This window comes from Pan troglodytes, chromosome 13, assembly GCF_028858775.2.
Source record: "Pan troglodytes isolate AG18354 chromosome 13, NHGRI_mPanTro3-v2.0_pri, whole genome shotgun sequence".
Lineage (NCBI taxonomy): Eukaryota > Metazoa > Chordata > Mammalia > Primates > Hominidae > Pan > Pan troglodytes.
In genome coordinates this window covers 105,700,733-105,717,880 of record NC_072411.2, presented here as the reverse complement: position 1 = coordinate 105,717,880, position 17,148 = coordinate 105,700,733, and the positions used below count along the sequence as shown (strand labels likewise).

At 40.1% G+C, this 17,148-nt stretch overlaps 1 protein-coding gene across 9 annotated transcripts in view; it reads left to right on the top strand.

The window, feature by feature from the left end:
• RAPH1 (Ras association (RalGDS/AF-6) and pleckstrin homology domains 1) overlaps positions 1-17,148 on the top strand; it is a 101,246-nt gene that overhangs the window by 44,942 nt on the left and 39,156 nt on the right. For 7 of the 9 annotated variants that reach the window (XM_016950353.4, XM_016950350.4, XM_063791579.1 and 4 more), the window contains exons 4-5: positions 5-510; positions 12,946-13,026. In XM_016950353.4, coding sequence (XP_016805842.1) covers positions 5-510; positions 12,946-13,026 — 587 coding nt within the window. The remainder of the gene's footprint in view (positions 1-4; positions 511-12,945; positions 13,027-17,148) is intronic. The other 2 variants (XM_016950355.4, XM_016950354.4) reach the window with 1 other exon arrangement.

Sequence of the window (17,148 nt, the reverse complement as noted above, 5' to 3'; positions counted from 1 at the left end):
GCAGAAGCTTTGAATCACGGAGAGACTGTGGATCTGGATGCCTTGATGGCTGATCTTTGCTCTATAGAGCAGGAGCTCAGCAGCATTGGTTCAGGAAACAGTAAGCGTCAAATCACAGAAACGAAAGCTACTCAGAAATTGCCTGTTAGCCGACATACATTGAAACATGGCACCTTGAAAGGATTATCTTCTTCATCTAATAGGATAGCTAAACCTTCCCATGCCAGCTACTCCTTGGACGACGTCACTGCACAGTTAGAACAGGCCTCTTTGAGTATGGATGAGGCTGCTCAGCAATCTGTACTAGAAGATACTAAACCCTTAGTAACTAATCAGCACAGAAGAACCGCGTCAGCAGGCACAGTGAGTGATGCTGAAGTACACTCTATTAGTAATTCCTCCCGTTCCAGCATCACTTCTGCAGCCTCCAGCATGGACTCTTTGGATATTGATAAAGTAACACGCCCTCAAGAGCTGGATTTGACACATCAAGGGCAGCCAATTACTGAGGTAAATAAATAGAACTTTTTCCCTGGTATTTTGTTATTAAAATAAAGGAGAAATTATATTAAAATAATTAATTTTAATTAACTTCTTAAATTCTTCTACATTTATAATTTGTCAAAGATACTTCTGAGATAGGTTTCAAGAGTACAGAAGGAATATATTATCAGATATGGTAGTGGCACAAAGATGATTTAGAAGAAATTTAGTTTCTTTTTTATTCTCGTGACTATAGTATTTGGAAGTTCTTGAATGGCATTTTTTATTGTAATATGAGTCATTTCACGTGATTTGAAAAATTAAAATGATTCACAAAACCATTTAGTTATTTAATGTATGTTGATTTAAAGTAAAACTTAAGAAAAACACTCATATCACCATTGTGGTCCTCCAAGATTCTAGTTTACAGGGTTAACTCCATTTCATTATCTTTTTTTTTTTTCTCCTTTTTTTTCTTTGAGATGGAGTTTGTACTCTTGTACAACTCATGCCCAGGCTGGAATGCAGTGGCGTGATCTCAGCTCGCTGCAACCTCTACCTCCCAGGTTCAAGTGATTCTCCTGCCTCAGACTCCCAAGTGTAGCTGGGATTACAGGCGCTCACCACCATGCCCAGCTAATTTTCATATTTTTAGTAGAGATGGGATTTCACCATGTTGGCCAGGCTGGTCTCGAACTCCTGACCTCAGGTGATCCAACCGCCTTGGCCTCCCAAAGTACTGGGATTACAGGCGTGAGCCACTGTGCCCGGCCCTCCATTTCATTATTGAAGAGTCAGTATGATGGTATATTGGAAAGGGCCACCAGGTGTGGAATCAGGAAACTTGATTCTGAGTTTTCCTTGCCACTCACTACCCATGGGACCTTAAGTGAGTTATTCTCTTAAACATCAATTTCTCACAAGTAAAATGGAGTTCATAGTACTATATCTGCCTTCCTGATAGGGTGGTTCAGAGAACAAAAGTTGTTTATAAACAGGTTTTTGTTTTTGTTTTTTTATAGACGGAGTCTCATTCTGTCGCCCAGGCTGGAGTGCAGTGGCATGATCTTGGCTCACTGCAACCTTGCCTCCCGGGTTAAGTGATTCTCCTGCCTCAGCCTCCTGAGTAGCTGGGATTACAGGCGTGTGCCACCATGCCTGGCTAATTTTTGTATTTTTGGTAGAGACGGGGTTTCACCATGTTGGCCAGGCTGGTCTCGAACTCCTGACCTTGTGATCCGCCCACCTCCCAAAGTGCTGGGGTTACAGGTATGAGCCACTGCGCCCAGCCAGAGTTCGTAGTACTATATCTGCCTTCCTGATAGGGTGGTTCAGAGAACCGTAAGTTATTCATGAACAGATTTTTAAAAGATGGAATTTTTTTCAGCGTGTGACTGGATAAGATAGGGAATAGATTTGCGATAACAAGTTCAACAAAAGCTGAGTTTGGTGAAAGAGAATTCTTTATTGAGTTGTTTTCATCAAAGAGATGGTAATTCTGTCATAGGGTAGCAGCAAGAAAGAAGAAAAATGGGGCAAAGTTAAGTCAACCTTTCCAATAAGCTTGTGTTGACAATATTCTAATATGGGATAAAAGAATCTATTTATGAATAATCAGTACTAAAGTAAAATCTTGAATTTTAACTATTACTTGACATCATTGATTTTTTTTTCGTAACTTATTTAATTCTTTGGATTAATTTCCATCAGTAGGTAACTCTTGGTACCCACCCATGTGCGTAGCTTTGTTTTTGGTACTGTGGAGCACAAAAGGAGTATGAATCATGGTGGTTTGGAGATAAACTTGAGTTATTTCAAAGAAAGCGAATCTTATCAATCTGAAGAATAAACTTTCATTTATTTAAAATGAAACTTATCTAAGTGGTATATATTCTATAGAGAACTTGAAAACTGATTTCTAGGCCGGGCGTGGTGGCTCACACCTGTAATCCCAACACTTTGGGAGGCCGAGGCGGGCGGATCACCTGAGGTCAGGAGTTTGAGACCACCCTGGCCAACATGGTGAAACCCTGTCTCTACTAAAAATACAAAAAAAAATTAGTTGGATGTGGTGGCGCATGCCTATAATCCCAGCTGCTCGGGAGGCTGAGGTAGGAGAATCGCTTGAACCAGGGAGTCGGAGGTTGCAGTGAGCCAAGATCGTGCCACTGCACTCCAGCCTGGCGACAGCAAGACTCCATCTACCAAAAAAAAAGGAAAAAAAAAACTGATTTCTATTTTGTGATACCTGGGAATTATATTTAGCCACCAGCTACTTAATATGTATCATTTCATGTCCTTCAGATTTACCTGCTAGGATATGAGCAATATTTTATTAGGGATGTGCTTTCTTGGCCATTCTTTGTTTTGTATGTTGATATTCCTTCCAATCAGTTTACAGTATTTTGAGTTGGATTAAGATGCGTGAGGGACAAGTTATAAACTAATCATTAAGGATCTTCTAATACCGTATGCATGTCTGTCTTTCTGTCTGTAAAATGTGCTCATTATAAAAGTTCATACAGTATAGGGGCAAATTGAAGTAAAACGTGAAAAGTTCCTCTCTCCTAGCAAGCGCACTTCAAATGGTATCTAGTGGTATCCATGGGTATCACTGTGAATACTGCAAAGATACCAGTGCTCAATGGTATAATGTTTAATATAAGAGTTTAATGTAAGGTTTGGTGAGTAAACCAGGACTATAGCAGGGAAAGGAGTTAAAAAGCCTTATCTAGCTAGCCTGTTCTTTTGCCTCACCTAGGAGTATAGAAAGGTGGTTTAACAAACCCGGAACTTGCTTCCATTTGCTTTTTTCCTAGGTCTAGTCTGTTCTGATTCAAATAAAGTAAACTGAGGCAAGCTTAATATCCTGAACTCATGTATCAAATTGTCTATAAGTGCAAATACAGTTTTAAAAATATTTTAGTTTTTCATGCATGGCGTTAAATAGTTCTATGAGATATGTTACGGAAAACTATCCTCTACTCACATACACATCATATTCTGCTTCCAGAGGTAAGCAATTTTTGCTCATTTAGCTGATTCTTAGGGACTTTACCTCTTTATCATTAAGTCTACATACACATTGCCATTTCTTGATTTTCTTTTTAGTGGTATGTGTTACCTATTGACTTCTCACTCTACTCCAGAAGATGGAGGGTATAGCTGTCTATATACAACTTCTTCTCACTTCTCCCTTCCTGTTTTTCCATTCTCCAAATATATTTTGATTGAGCTCATATTCAGTGTTTATATTAAAATGACTATATACTTGCAATTTACTGCTAACCTCCATATACTCTTATGACTACATCCCCTTTCTGGAATATCATTTTACTTTCACTGGAATGAATATATTTTTAAAAATATTTAATTTTCTATATGGTGATCACTGTTTCAACTTCAGACTTTCTCCCAGTTGATTAAATCTCTCTGGTTCAAGCCAAATTAGCGTTCCATTAATTGCATCTTCTTAAAATTCTATTTATTTTTCTTTTTTTTTTTTGTAGTCTTCAGGATTATCCTTAGGTCTTTTTTCCTAGGCTGGTGAGCTTCTCTGGAGAAGATTCTTCCAGTCCTCTATGCTGGCTGCCAGTGTTTTAGTAGCCCATTTGGGAAAGAAGGGTTGGAACATGAGGATGGTCCCCATTGTTCCAGTCTATGAACTTTCATCAAATCCTTCTAGGTCAGGGTTTCTCAGCTATCAGCACTATTGACATTTGGGCTAGATAGTTTTGTGAGTGGCTGTCCTATGCACTGTAGGATGTTTAGCAGCATCCCTGGCCTGTACACACTAGATGTCAGTAGTACACATTTACCTTCTTCAGTTGTGACAACTAAAAACGTCCGTAGACATTGTTATATGTTGCTTGTAGGACAAAATCCACCCCCAATTGAGAATCACCACTGCTCTAGGTAGAGAGGGTTAACAGTAGACCTGAGTCCTTTTCTTTGTGGAAAATGACCTTGGGTTTTCCTTCTCCTGGCATTCTTTTCCTGGACACATACTGGATTAAGAATTAAATATAGAATATCTCCAGGTAATATTGTTTATTGTGAAACTGACCCCTGTTGGTGAGTGTATATGGACCAGGAAGACTGTCCATGAATGAATAAATTAGCCTATGAAAAGACACAGACCTTGACTTCGTGGTGTGCAGTGTAACTCTTTTTTTTTTTTTTTTTTTTTGAGACAGAGTCTCACTCTGTTGTCCAGGCTGTAATGCAGTGGCGCAACCTCAGCTCACTGCAACCTCTGCCTCCCAGGTTCACATAGTTCTCATGCCTCAGCCTCCCGAGTAGCAGGGATTACAAGCACATGCCACCACGCCTGGCTAATTTTTGTATTTCTTTTTTTTAGTGGAGACAGGGTTTCGCCATGTTGGCCAGGCTGGTCTCGAACTCCTGACCTCAAGTGATCCACCTGCCTCGGCCTCACAAAGTGCTGGGATTACACTGTGGGAGCCACTGCACCTGGCCAGCAGTGTAACTCTTATAAATGAGCATGAACGTGTTCTTTAAGGGGCCCTGGAACTTACCCTCATTGGCTGTTAAAAGGTACTGCTGGTTCCCATGGAGCATGAAGTTTCCCTAAGCCAGGGTGTTTTCTGCACTTACCATGTGGTCTCTTTCCCTTACAATGAGCTATTTATGGGCCCAAAAAGGGCCTGTGGTGAGCTGTATGGACTCCCTCGGAAGATGGCATGTCTCTTTTTATTTATTCAGAACTGAGTGAATCTGGCTTCAAGCTCTATGGTCTGTTGGGTCTTGTCAGCGAATGTTAATCTGTACCTGAGACCACTGCTGGTGGGCGAGTGAGTAAAAGAGGGAATCTGAGAATTAGCTGCTTTCTTAAATGTGTTTTCAACCATTCTTCCTGCTTTTAGTCTCACCATCACCTGTCTACTCTTGCTTCTGAGGACTTCTGAGGTTACACGATATAAATTGAGTGCTCCTCTGCTTTTCTCCAGTGCTGGCCCAGCATTCAGCTTCTCTTGGATTTGCTAAATTGGTTACCACTCAGCCATATGCTTTTTTTCCCCATCTTCCCACCCCCATTTTAATCCCTGTAAAACAATGCTTCACAACTTGGGCTACTTTGTCCTGCTGGGGATATGCAACATTTTTGGTTGTCCATCAAGGGCGTGTGCTACTACTGGCATCTAGTGGGTAGAGGCCAGAGGTGCTGCTAAACATCCTACAGTGCACAGGACAGCCCACATGAAGGATAATTATCTGGCCCAAAATAGAGCCAAGGTTGAGAAACCACATTTTAAATCGTGTGGCACCTGTTAGTCACGATCAGCAAGGTAGCAGTTATAGTATGTTGTATGTAGTCCTTCTGTTGAAAGTTTCTAATAAAGATCAAGAAAGTACCAGCATCAAATCTTCTTGGATTCAAGGAAATATAGGTATCTTTGGCCAGTCCCTCTCTCCTGAACTCCAGGTGCATATATTCCATCTCTAATCAATATCTCTATTTGGATGTCTAATTGTGTATTATATTTCTCCAGAGAGATAGAACCAATAGGATATGAGTGGAGATTTATTATGGAAATTGGCCCACACCATTATGAAGGCTGAGAAGTCATATGACAGGCTGTCTGCAAGCTGGAGACCCTAGGATGGTGGTAGTGTGACTTAGTCCAAGTCAAAAAGCCTCGGAACCAGGAAAGCCCATGGTATAATTATCAGTCCTAGGCTGAAGGCCTGGGTACCCAAGGGAGGCTGCTGGTATAAGGCCTGCAGTACAAAGACTGGAGAGCCTGGAGTTCTGATATCCAAGAGTAGGAGCAGAGTGTCCCACCTCTAGGAAGGATAGGGAGGAAATCACCTTTTCTCTGCCTTTTTTGTTCTATCTGGGGCCCTCAGTCAATTGGATAGTGCCTACCCACAATGAGGATGGATCTTCCCCACTCAGTCCTGGTTCACACACCATCTCCTCTGGAAACACTCTCACAGACATACCCAGATGCTTTACCAGTTCTCTAGGTATTCCTTAATCCAATGAAGTTGATACCTAAAATTAACCATCATAAATAGATTGCTCAAATTTAACTGGTCTAAACCTAAAGTCCTGCTCTTTCTCTTCAAACTTATTTCTTCCACTGTCTTCTCTATCTCAAATAATAGATATTCCATCCGTCTAGTTCATCAAGCAAACTCCTTGGAGTCTTTATCTACTTATTTTCTTTCTACCTCCCTTTCAATCCAGCAGCAAATTCTGTTGGCCTTATCTTCAGAATATGTCTAGAATGTGATCACTTCTCACCGCCTTCACTGCCACCAAGCCAACATCATCTTGATTTAGATTTTTGAATAGGCTTCCTTCTGGTCTTTCTGCATTCACCTTTCTCCCTTAACAGTCTATCATCCACACTGCAGCCAGAGTGATCCTTTTGAAAGATAAGTCAGATCATCTCTTTTCAAACCTAAAGGCTTTGCATCTCAAGGTATAGCCCAAACCCCTATAATGCCTATAAAGCCCTGCCTGATCTGCTTTCCCATTACCACCTATTTTTCTTCCTTCTGTCCCTTACCCCACTAGCCATACTGTCCCATACTTGTTCTCAGCCAGTAGCCAGAGCCTGCCTCTTAGCCTTTGCACTTATTCAACCCTGCCCAGACGCCTTTCCCCAGTCTTCTGTGTAACATTCTCCTAGCTACCTTCTGGAATTTGCTCAAATGTCACTTTCTTATTGAGGCGTTCTTTGATTATGCTATTTAAAAATGGAGCTCCCCTTACTCTGCCATATTATTACCTTTTTTATTTTTTTTTTGTTTTGTTTGTTTTGTTTTTTTGAGACAGATTCTCGTTCTGTCACCCAGGCTGGAGTGCAGTGGTGCCATCTTGGCTCACTGTAACCTCTGCTCCCTGGGTTCAGTGGATCCTCCTGCCTCAGTTTTTTCCTGAGTAGCTGGGTCCTCAGGCATACAATATCATGCCCATTTAATTTGGAATTTGGAATTTTATACATGACAGTGTATTTTTAAAATGAAAATACTTTGTAAAGCTATTAGTTTATAGCAAATTCAAAGGATTTTTTTCATCATAATATACATAATCATCAAGTTTTCTTAAGATTCAGCAAAACCTTTTGCTAAATTTAAAGGAATAGGTAAGGTTGGCACAGTGACTCACGCCTGTAATCCCGGCACTTGGGGAGGCCAAGACAGGCGGATCACCTGAGGTCATGAGTATCAGACCATCCTGGCTAACATGGTGAAACCCCATCTCTACTAAAAATACATAAATTAGCCAGGCATGGTGGCGGGCACCTGTAATCCCAGCTACTTGGGAGGCTGAGGCAGGAGAATCACTTGAACCTGGGCGGCAGAGGTTGCAGTGAGCTGAGATGATGCCACTGTACTCCAGCCTGGGCGACACCAAGACTCAGTTTCAAAAAGTAAAATAAAATAAAATAAAGGAATAGGTATCAGATGAAAAAAGAGGCTGAAGATTTAGTGAAATCCAGGGGAAAAGCCTAATTCACACAAACATATTTCAAATAACCCCCCCCAATAATCACTGGCACATATGCCTTGACTCTTATTGTTGGTGTTTCTTGGAAATCTGTGTATGTGTGTGTGTGTGTGTGTTTTCTGCAGAAGTAAAAAGCATCTTTAGGTTTAGGTCTGTTTTTGTTTTGGGTTTGTGGAGGGCTGGTAAAGGACCTTTTTTTTAGACAATACTAGAAATATATTCATGTGGCCTGGTGCAGTGGCTCACGCCCGTAATCCTAATACTTTGGGAGGCCGAGGTGGGCGGATCATTTGAGGTCAGAAGTTCGAGACCAGCCTGGCCAACATGGTGAAACCCCGTCTCTACTAAAAATACAAAAAAAAAAAAAAAAAAATTAGCCTGACGTGGTGGCAGACACCTGTAATTCCAGCTACTCGGGAGGCTGAGGCAGGAGAATCACTTGAATCTAGGAGGTGGAGGTTGCAGTGAGCCAAGATCATGCCACTGTACTCCATCCTGGGTGACAGAGCGAGCCTCCATCTCAAAAAAAAATATGTGTGTATATATATATATATATTCATCTATTTAAAATGAATAGGGGCTATAAAACAAAAAGAAATAGTTTTAAAAACATTTACAGATTTACCGGCTATATAATATCCAGTAGAAGGAGAGTAGAATAAAGAGAAAAGGGGGCAAAATAGAAAAATTGAGTGCTTGTTCTGTTAGCCATTGTGCTTTATGTCTTAACACACATTGTGCAGAGCCCAACACCTTGTGGAGGGCATGGTTATCCCTCTTTTACAATGGAAGGAACAGAGGTAGAGAGTGACTAAATAACTTGCCCAAGGGTTTGAACCCAAACATACTGGTTGTAGAGCTCATACCACCATATCATGCTACTTCATCACAGAACTGAAGGAAAATCAAGACGAGTAGACTGGCCAGTGCTCTCAGAGCCGGACCTAGATACAGAACTAACTACATGGGCAGGAGAGAAAAAGGCAAAGAGATGTATGTAATAGTATCCCCATCTTGTGGTGTTTTTGTATTTTTTTTTAAATATTTTAAGGAAAATTAAGGTAAACTCTAGCTCTAAACTAAATAAAGCTTAAATAAAATTAAGATGAGGGCTGGCAGGTTCACACTCTTCGTAGTAATATTAATCATTCATAATTTTTATACCAACCTTTGAAGATCAATGCTGTGAGTACCCCGATTTTACACGTGAGGAAACAGATTAAATGATAGGCCCAGAATCACCTTGCCAATAAATGGCCACGCTGGGGCTTGAACCCAGGCACTCTAGCACCAGGGTCTCCATTCTTAACCATCATGCTATACTTACTTTCAACATACTATTTGTGGAAAATGCATATGTGTGTCAGTAAAGATGATGGAAATCTATTTTATTGAAACACTAATGAGTGGTCATAAGCCTCCACTTCTTTCCAGTTGTAATCTAAAGTGTTAGCTATCACAAGGAAGTGTTTTATTTGTAACCACTACTTTGGTACAAGGCCATTTCTTTATAATGGTTTGGCTCCTGTGTTCAGATAAATGGTTTTTACTTTTTTTATTTTTTATTATTTATTTTTTGAGACAGGGTCTTGCTCTTTTGCCTAGGCTGGAGTGCAGTGGTGCAATCTCAGCTCACTGCAGCCTCCACCTCCTGGGTTCACGCAATTCTCGTGTCTCAGCCTCCCTAGTAGCTGTGACTATAGGCGCGCACCACCACACCCGGCCTGTCTTTATAATTTTTTAGAGACGGCGTTTTGCCCTGTTGGCCAGGCTGGTCTCGAGCTCCTGACCTCAAGTGATTCACCCGCCTGGGCCTCCCAAAGTGCTGGGATTACAGGCATGAGCCACTGCTCCTAGCCAGATCAATGCTTTTTAATATGTGCATTCCCACCCCAACCCCAAGGACTCTGGCTTGTAAATGGCACTTTGTTTTAACATGTTACAGATTCAGTTCAAGAAAGTAGTGATTCATAACTTACTTTGCAGAGATTTGTGGTGAGTTTTTATAAGATTGATAGAAAGTTTTTATCAAACACAAATGACGCAACACTTTGTAATACAAATGAAAGTTTTCAAAACTCAGAAAATGTACAGCAAAATTTATACAGAGAATTGACCTTTAAATTCATTTTTTTCCCCACGGGAGACTCACTGGACATTTTTGTTACGTATTTTGAGCACAGCTTTTAGATTTATGAACGTAGTGATAAAGAGTAAGTAAATATTAGACTTGGAGCAGATAATATTTTTTGGTAAGAAAATAAGTACTTTATGGAAATAGACCTAATATTAAAAAGCTATATTATTCTATAATCCCTTTTTATTCATGTTAATGTAACCTAAATTTTTAATCTTTGTTTATTTACTATTTTGTATTGTTTTTGTCACTTCACATATATCCTTTTCTGGTAAGGGTACACTGAATAATAGCTATAGTATTCCGTCATACTGTTTTATATGTAACATAGGCAATCATCTCTTGTTGAATACTTCAGATTTAATTTTTTTTTTTTTTTTTTTTTTTTTGAGTCAGTCCTGCTCTGTTGCCCAGGCTGGAGTACAGTGGCGCCATCTCGGCTCACTGCAACCTCTGGCCTCAGGGTTCAAGCAATTCTTCTGCCTCAGCTTCCGGAGTAGCTGGGTGGGACTACAGGCACGAGTCACCACCCCTGGCTATTTTTTGTATTTTCAGTAGAAATGGAGTTTCACTATGTTGGCCAGGCTGTTCTTGAACTCCTGACCTCAAGTGATGCGCCCGCCTCAGCCTCCCAAAGGGCTGGGATTATAGGCGTGAGCCACCGTGCCCAGCCCAGATTTAGGCTTTTAGAAAGTTTAGCCAGTAAGCATTTGGAAATATAATGGACACTTGTGCAAGATTGAGTCCAGAAAGAATAGATTTTTTTTAAAAAAATTATTTTGAAATAATATTATACTTACAAAACCTTTAAAGAATAGTACAAAGAACTCATGAAATTCATTAGCCAGATTCAGTAATTTTTAACATTTTACCACATTATTTTTCTGTGTCTATATTTATTTTTCCTGAATCATTTGAGAGTTGGTTACGTTTATCATTCCTGTATATTCGTTAATACTTCAGTATCTGTTTCCTAAGAACAGGGTTATTGGCAGTATAGATTTGATAGGCCTCCTGTTGATGTAGTAATTGAAACAGAATATACTTAATGAGAAAATACACAGGGAAAAACAAAAACAATCTTGGTCTGGCCAAGCATGTGGCATGCAGGCCAAGCAGAAAGTTATTCATATATTCTGTAAATATTTGAGTGCCTAGGGCACTGTGGTGGGGTGTAAGGGATAAAACTGGAATATAATACACAATGTTGGCTGGGTGCAGTGGCTCACGCCTGTAATCCCAGAACTTTTGGAGGTGGAGGTGGGCAGATCACTTGAGGTCAGGAGTTCAAGGCCAGCCTCACCATCATGGTGACATCCCATCCCCACTAAAAGTACAAAACTAGCCAGGTGCGGTGGCGGGTGCCTGTAATCCCAGCTACTCAGGAGGCTGAGGCAGGAAAATTGCTTGAACCTGGAAGGCAGAGATTGCAGTGAGCTGAGATCGTGCCACTGCAGTCCAGCCCGAGCGACAGAGTGAGACTCCATCTCAAAAAAGAAAAACAAAAAAACAAAAAATGATGTCCTTATGAAGTGATAATTTATTGTATGGAGGGATGGAGGGGAGGATATAGACAACCAAACAAGTGATTTTGGTACAGTGTGGTAGGAACTATGATGGAAAAGAGAGAAAACCTTTTTGGTTAAAAAGTTCTTGATGACAAGTCGGACTCGGTGGCTCGTGCCTGTAATCCCAGCACTTTGGGAGGCCAAGGAGGGCGGATCACGAGGTCAGGAGATTGAGACCATCCTAGCTAACACTGTGAAACCCCGTCTCTACTAAAAATACAGAAAAATTAGCCGGGCTTGGTGGCAGGCGCCTGTAGTCCCAGCTACTCGGGAGGATGAGGCAGGAGAATGGCGTGAACCCAGGAGGTGGAGCTTGCAATGAGCTGAGATCGTGCCACTTGCACTCCAGCCTGGGCGACTGAGCAAGACTCCGTCTCAAAAAAAAAAAAAAAAAAAAAAAGTTATTGATGACTTTGAGAATGAATTACAGAATACATTATAACTCAAAGGATGAAGGCTTTAGGGAAGAAATTGCAAGAAATTAAGGGAAAAATGAGTGGCTGGGAAGTGGAGGAGGCACCTTCTAGCATGAATTCAGGGAATTTGGCAGTGGAGAGGAGAAACAGTTTAACAAGAGGAGGGTACCCAGAAGAATTGAACATTTTCCTGTTCTCCTCACCCCCAATGTACTGATTAGTTGAGTATCAGAGACTAAAGATACTTTCTCTTTAGGAGGGGGAAATGAATGGGATCTAGAACATGCTTAGCTTTGGGAGGGGAAACAAAAGACATTATTCATCTAGAATTCGAGGGGAGGATAAAAATATGGGTATAATTACAAGGTACATTCTAATGATGAAGATCCTCATGATAAATGGATGTAGCTTTCTCACATGGAGGGAAGTGCAGTCATATGAAGAGAGGGAAGAGGGAAGCTAGAAGCTTGAAGAACATAGAGACTTAGAACAGGTATAACATAAGGGGAAAAATTAATAAGAGCACTGCCAAACAGTGGTTAAGGACCAGTTGAGGTTTGTTAGCATGAATTGGTATTAGACATAATGTTTCTGCACAATTATTTCATAGAACTCTACTATCCAGAAGTGGAGTGAGGTTATCCTTAAATTATCAAGGGTTAGGATCATCTGGGTCTTACCTTTATAATTTTTGCGTATAAGAGAATGAAAGGTAATTGCATGCAACTTTTCATTACTATTTTGTTTCATTACTGTTTTGTTTCACTTCATTGATCTTTTTCTCTTCCTGCATGGTAATGAGAACTGCCCGTTTCACCTCCTTTACCTATCATTTTCTTCCTTACTGCATTTTCACAGCATGCTATTTCTCTGAGATGTTCCAGCAAGCAGGCCAAGCGTCATATTGACTTCACAGAAGAACAGGCTGAGCTGACACCTGTAAGTTCTATAAACATGCCATGGCATGACTTAATGAAGAGGAATGCATTCATTAGACCTCCAAATGATGAAACCTTTTCATATAACTTCAGTTTTTCAAATAAAAATTAAACCAAACTTAATAAATTAGCAAAAACAAATAAGCAACTTTAGATATGGTACAACTGAATATTAATACTCCTGGTATGATTATGTAGGTGGTAGCATAATTGATATAGATGATTTTTGTATTAGAACCTGAAACAACATGCCTTCTTTATTCTGAAACTAAGGGCTTTTGTAAATTTCTTAAGATACTAACAAATTGAATTGTTCTTTACAGCAGAGCTACCAAATGGAATGATTCTTCTGCACTGATGCTTAACTGAAAGCCTAGTTTCTTTCTTAAAAAAATTTATTCTTTGGTCATTTTTTTGCCATGCCATTTGCCATGGTTGGCAAATCTGGATGCTTCAGAGGTGTACTGTCCCATACGGTAGCCACTAGCCACGTGTGCCTATTAAATATTTAAAATGTGGTTAATCCGAATTGTGGTGTGCTGTATGGATAAAATACATACTGGACTTCAAAGACTTACTATGAAACAAAAATGTAAAAAAAATCTCGTGGCCGGGTGTGTTGGCTCATACCTGTAATCCCAGCACTTTGGGAGGCCGAGGTGGGCAGATTACTTGAGGCCAGGAGTTCAAGACCAGCCTGGCCAACATGACGAAACCCCATTTCTACTAAAAATACAAAAATTAGCCAGGCTTGGTGGCACATGCCTGTAATCCCAGCTACTCAGGAGGCTGAGGCAGAAGAATTGCTTGAACCCAAGAGGCGGAGGCTGCAGTGAGCCAAGATAACAGTGAGCCAAGATCACACCACTGTACTCCAGCCTGAGCAATGGAGCAAGACTCAAAAAAACAAAAACAACAAAATTTATTTGTATTTATTACTTGTTAAAATTTTGGATATTTTTGGTTAACTAAAATATATGAATATTTCAGTTTTTTCTTTTTATACTTTTTAAAATTAATGTGGCTAACAAAATTTTAAATTACCTTTGTGATGATTTCTAACACCATCTTTACTGTCCAAGTGAAATTTGTAAATAATATAACCTACTTACATACCTACTTTTTTATATGAATGTAATGCCCCAACACCTATGAAGGAGAAATAATGAAAAAGTAATTTATAATAAATAATATATCTGTTTTAGTATGTAAATGTTTAGCTGCCACTATTAAAAGACATAATGAAGTAGTCAAACCTTACACCTACCTATAATTAAGAACTTTGGGTTTAAGAGAAGTGAGATCAGAAGGCTTTTTTTTTTTTTTTATACAAGAAGTGTAGGAAAAAGAACAGAAATATGAGTGGACCCCAGAACTGAAACATGTTATAAGTGATAGCAGATAATGACATACTTGTATATACTATGAGAAAAAGGGAAATAATCTTAATTGAAGTAGGGATAATGTGCTGAGACAGTTTATAGGCAAGTAGAGAAAATGGGAGCATGTAAAATTCTTGCAAATGAGATAAGATTATTTATAATTGTAATGACAAAATAATTTCAGTGTTATAATGTGGGATGAGATGGTAGTAATCATTTGATATCTGATTTTTTTTACATTGTAGATTTTTCATCATGCTATATATTTTATTTCTTTTTTTTTGAGACGGAGTCTCGCTCTGTCACCCAGGCTGGAGTGCAGTGGTGCGATCTTGGCTCACTGCAAGCTCCGCCTCCCAGGTTCACGCCATTCTCCTGCCTCAGCCTCCCAAGTAGGTGAGACTACAGGCACCCGCCACCTCACCCAGCTAATTTTTTGTATTTTTAGTAGAGACGGGGTTTCACCATGTTAGCCAGGATGGTATTGATCTCCTGACCTTGTGATCCTCCCGCCTCGGCCTCCCAAGGTGCTGGGATTACAGGCATGAGTCACTGCGCCCGGCCATATTTTATTTCTTTAAGATGGAGTCTTGCTCTGTTGCTCAAGCTGTAGTACAGTGGTGCCATCTCGGCTCACTGCAATCTCTGCCTCCTGGGTTCAAACGATTCTCCCGCCTCAGCCTCCCAAGTAGCTGGGACTACAAGTGTGCGCCACCACACCTGGCTAATTTTTGTATTTTTGGTAGATATGGCGTTTTGCCATGTTGGCCAGGCTGGTCTTGAACTCCTTGCCTCAGGTGATCCACCTGCCTCAGCCTCCCAAAGTGGTGGGATTACAGGCATGAGCCATCACTCCCGGCCTTCTGTGCTATGTATTTTAAATATGACAACAGTAGTATGAAATATTTTAAAACAATTTTTACTAATAACGTTAATTTCATGTTTTCACTAATTTAATATTATTTTGCTTTTAATTCTGTTCAAAGGAATTCCAAATATCTCCTATCATTTACTGGCATGTGACAGAGTGTACACTGCCAGTTGTGGTACTGGCAACTCTTACTTCAAGCTAGTTTTCCATTGGTGAAATTATTTTCCAACATTATGAACAGCTGTTTGTAAGCTCAGAACAAAAGAAAGTGCAGACTTCTTTCCATTTATTTTAGAGGGTAATAGCATCCTGGAAAATTCATTCAGTATTAAAATTATGCAAAAATACTTTTTAGGTGTAAAATGAAATTAGATTCTAAGCTCAGATTGTTATAAGCAAGATTTCCCATCCCTACGACTCTCCGTGTAAGGACATTTAACAATTGTGGAATGTGGGACTTTTGTTGTTATTGACATTGTACCATGCTTGCAAGGCATCTTGCATTTTCGACTTCCTAGTAAATACCAGTAACTCTCCCTCTCCTCTTCATTGTGGCAGCCCAGAATGTCCTCAACATTTTCTGAAATTCCTGCTTGAGGACAGAGCTACCCTCTTTTGAGAACCACTGGTCTCAAATATCCCTTTGCCCTCTTTCTACCCTGCCACACTCCCTCACACCGCGACCCCAGCAGCCTCTTAATCATCCTCCAGGACTGTAGCTTTTTCAGAATTACTTTATTAAGCCGCTAATTTGGGGTTAGATACCCGTCTCCTTGCTCACCTACCACTTAACACACTGTTTTGTAGTTGCAAGTTGGTCTGCATCTCCCTATTTAGACTACATTCTGTGAGGCAAGGAATGCCCATCTTGGTCACCTTTGCATCTCTAATGCTGGCATGGTTCCACACTCAAAAGTTGGAGCCTAAAAAATGGTTGAATACATGAAGAGGAAAACAGAGAAATAAAATAAATCAATAAAATGGATTGAAAATAAGCCCTTGACTTTGTGTCTATAGTTGGTAAATAAAAGAAAATATAAGAAGGCCCTGTTTATATGAAGCTGTATGCATTTTTGTTAACTCACAACATAAACCAAGACTGAAGCCTGATTGGATGCCATGCCCAAACCATAATTTTTTTTTAATTAAACGTTTAAAATATATTTCTAAACAGAATGGCCTTACTCAGTTACAGTAAGATCTCCATAGCAGAGCAACCCACAAAGACACAGCACTGATTTTTTTCCCCTGTAATCAAGGGTGAAAAATATACAACTTGTTTCTGAACCAAAACCACAATTTCTGCAGTTTAAAATGTTTCACTGATAATAAGGCCCTGGTAGAAATTATGTAGTTTTAAAACTACATAATTTACTCTCCTTAGTCCTTCAGCTGTGCACCACTCTTCTCATCCCTCTTGCATCCTTCCAGTAACCAGTTTCACCCCACCCCTGCCCCTTTTTTCTGAAGAGCAAGGAATTCTAGGATCAGTGTTATGACTGGTACCAGTTGGAAGAAGATACTTTATTTTTTGAGACAGGGTCTCGCTCTGTTGCCCAGGCTGGAATGCAGTGGCATAATCTTAGCTCACTGCAGCCTTAAGCTCCTGGGCTCAAGTGGTCCTCCTATCTGAGCCTCCTGAGTAGCTGGGATTACAGTTCAAGCCACCATGCCCAGTGGAGTTTGCTGCTTCGGGTTTCTACATGTTTGTTGTTTCTGCTAGTAACTAAATAGTGAATAGCTACGTAACCATCCATGCAGGATATAATTTATGATCATGTTTAACTATTGTTTGTGGTCTCATTTTTTGAATGTGGCATATTTTGGGACCACCAACCATAATGATTACCCTCTTTTTATTTTAAGCTAT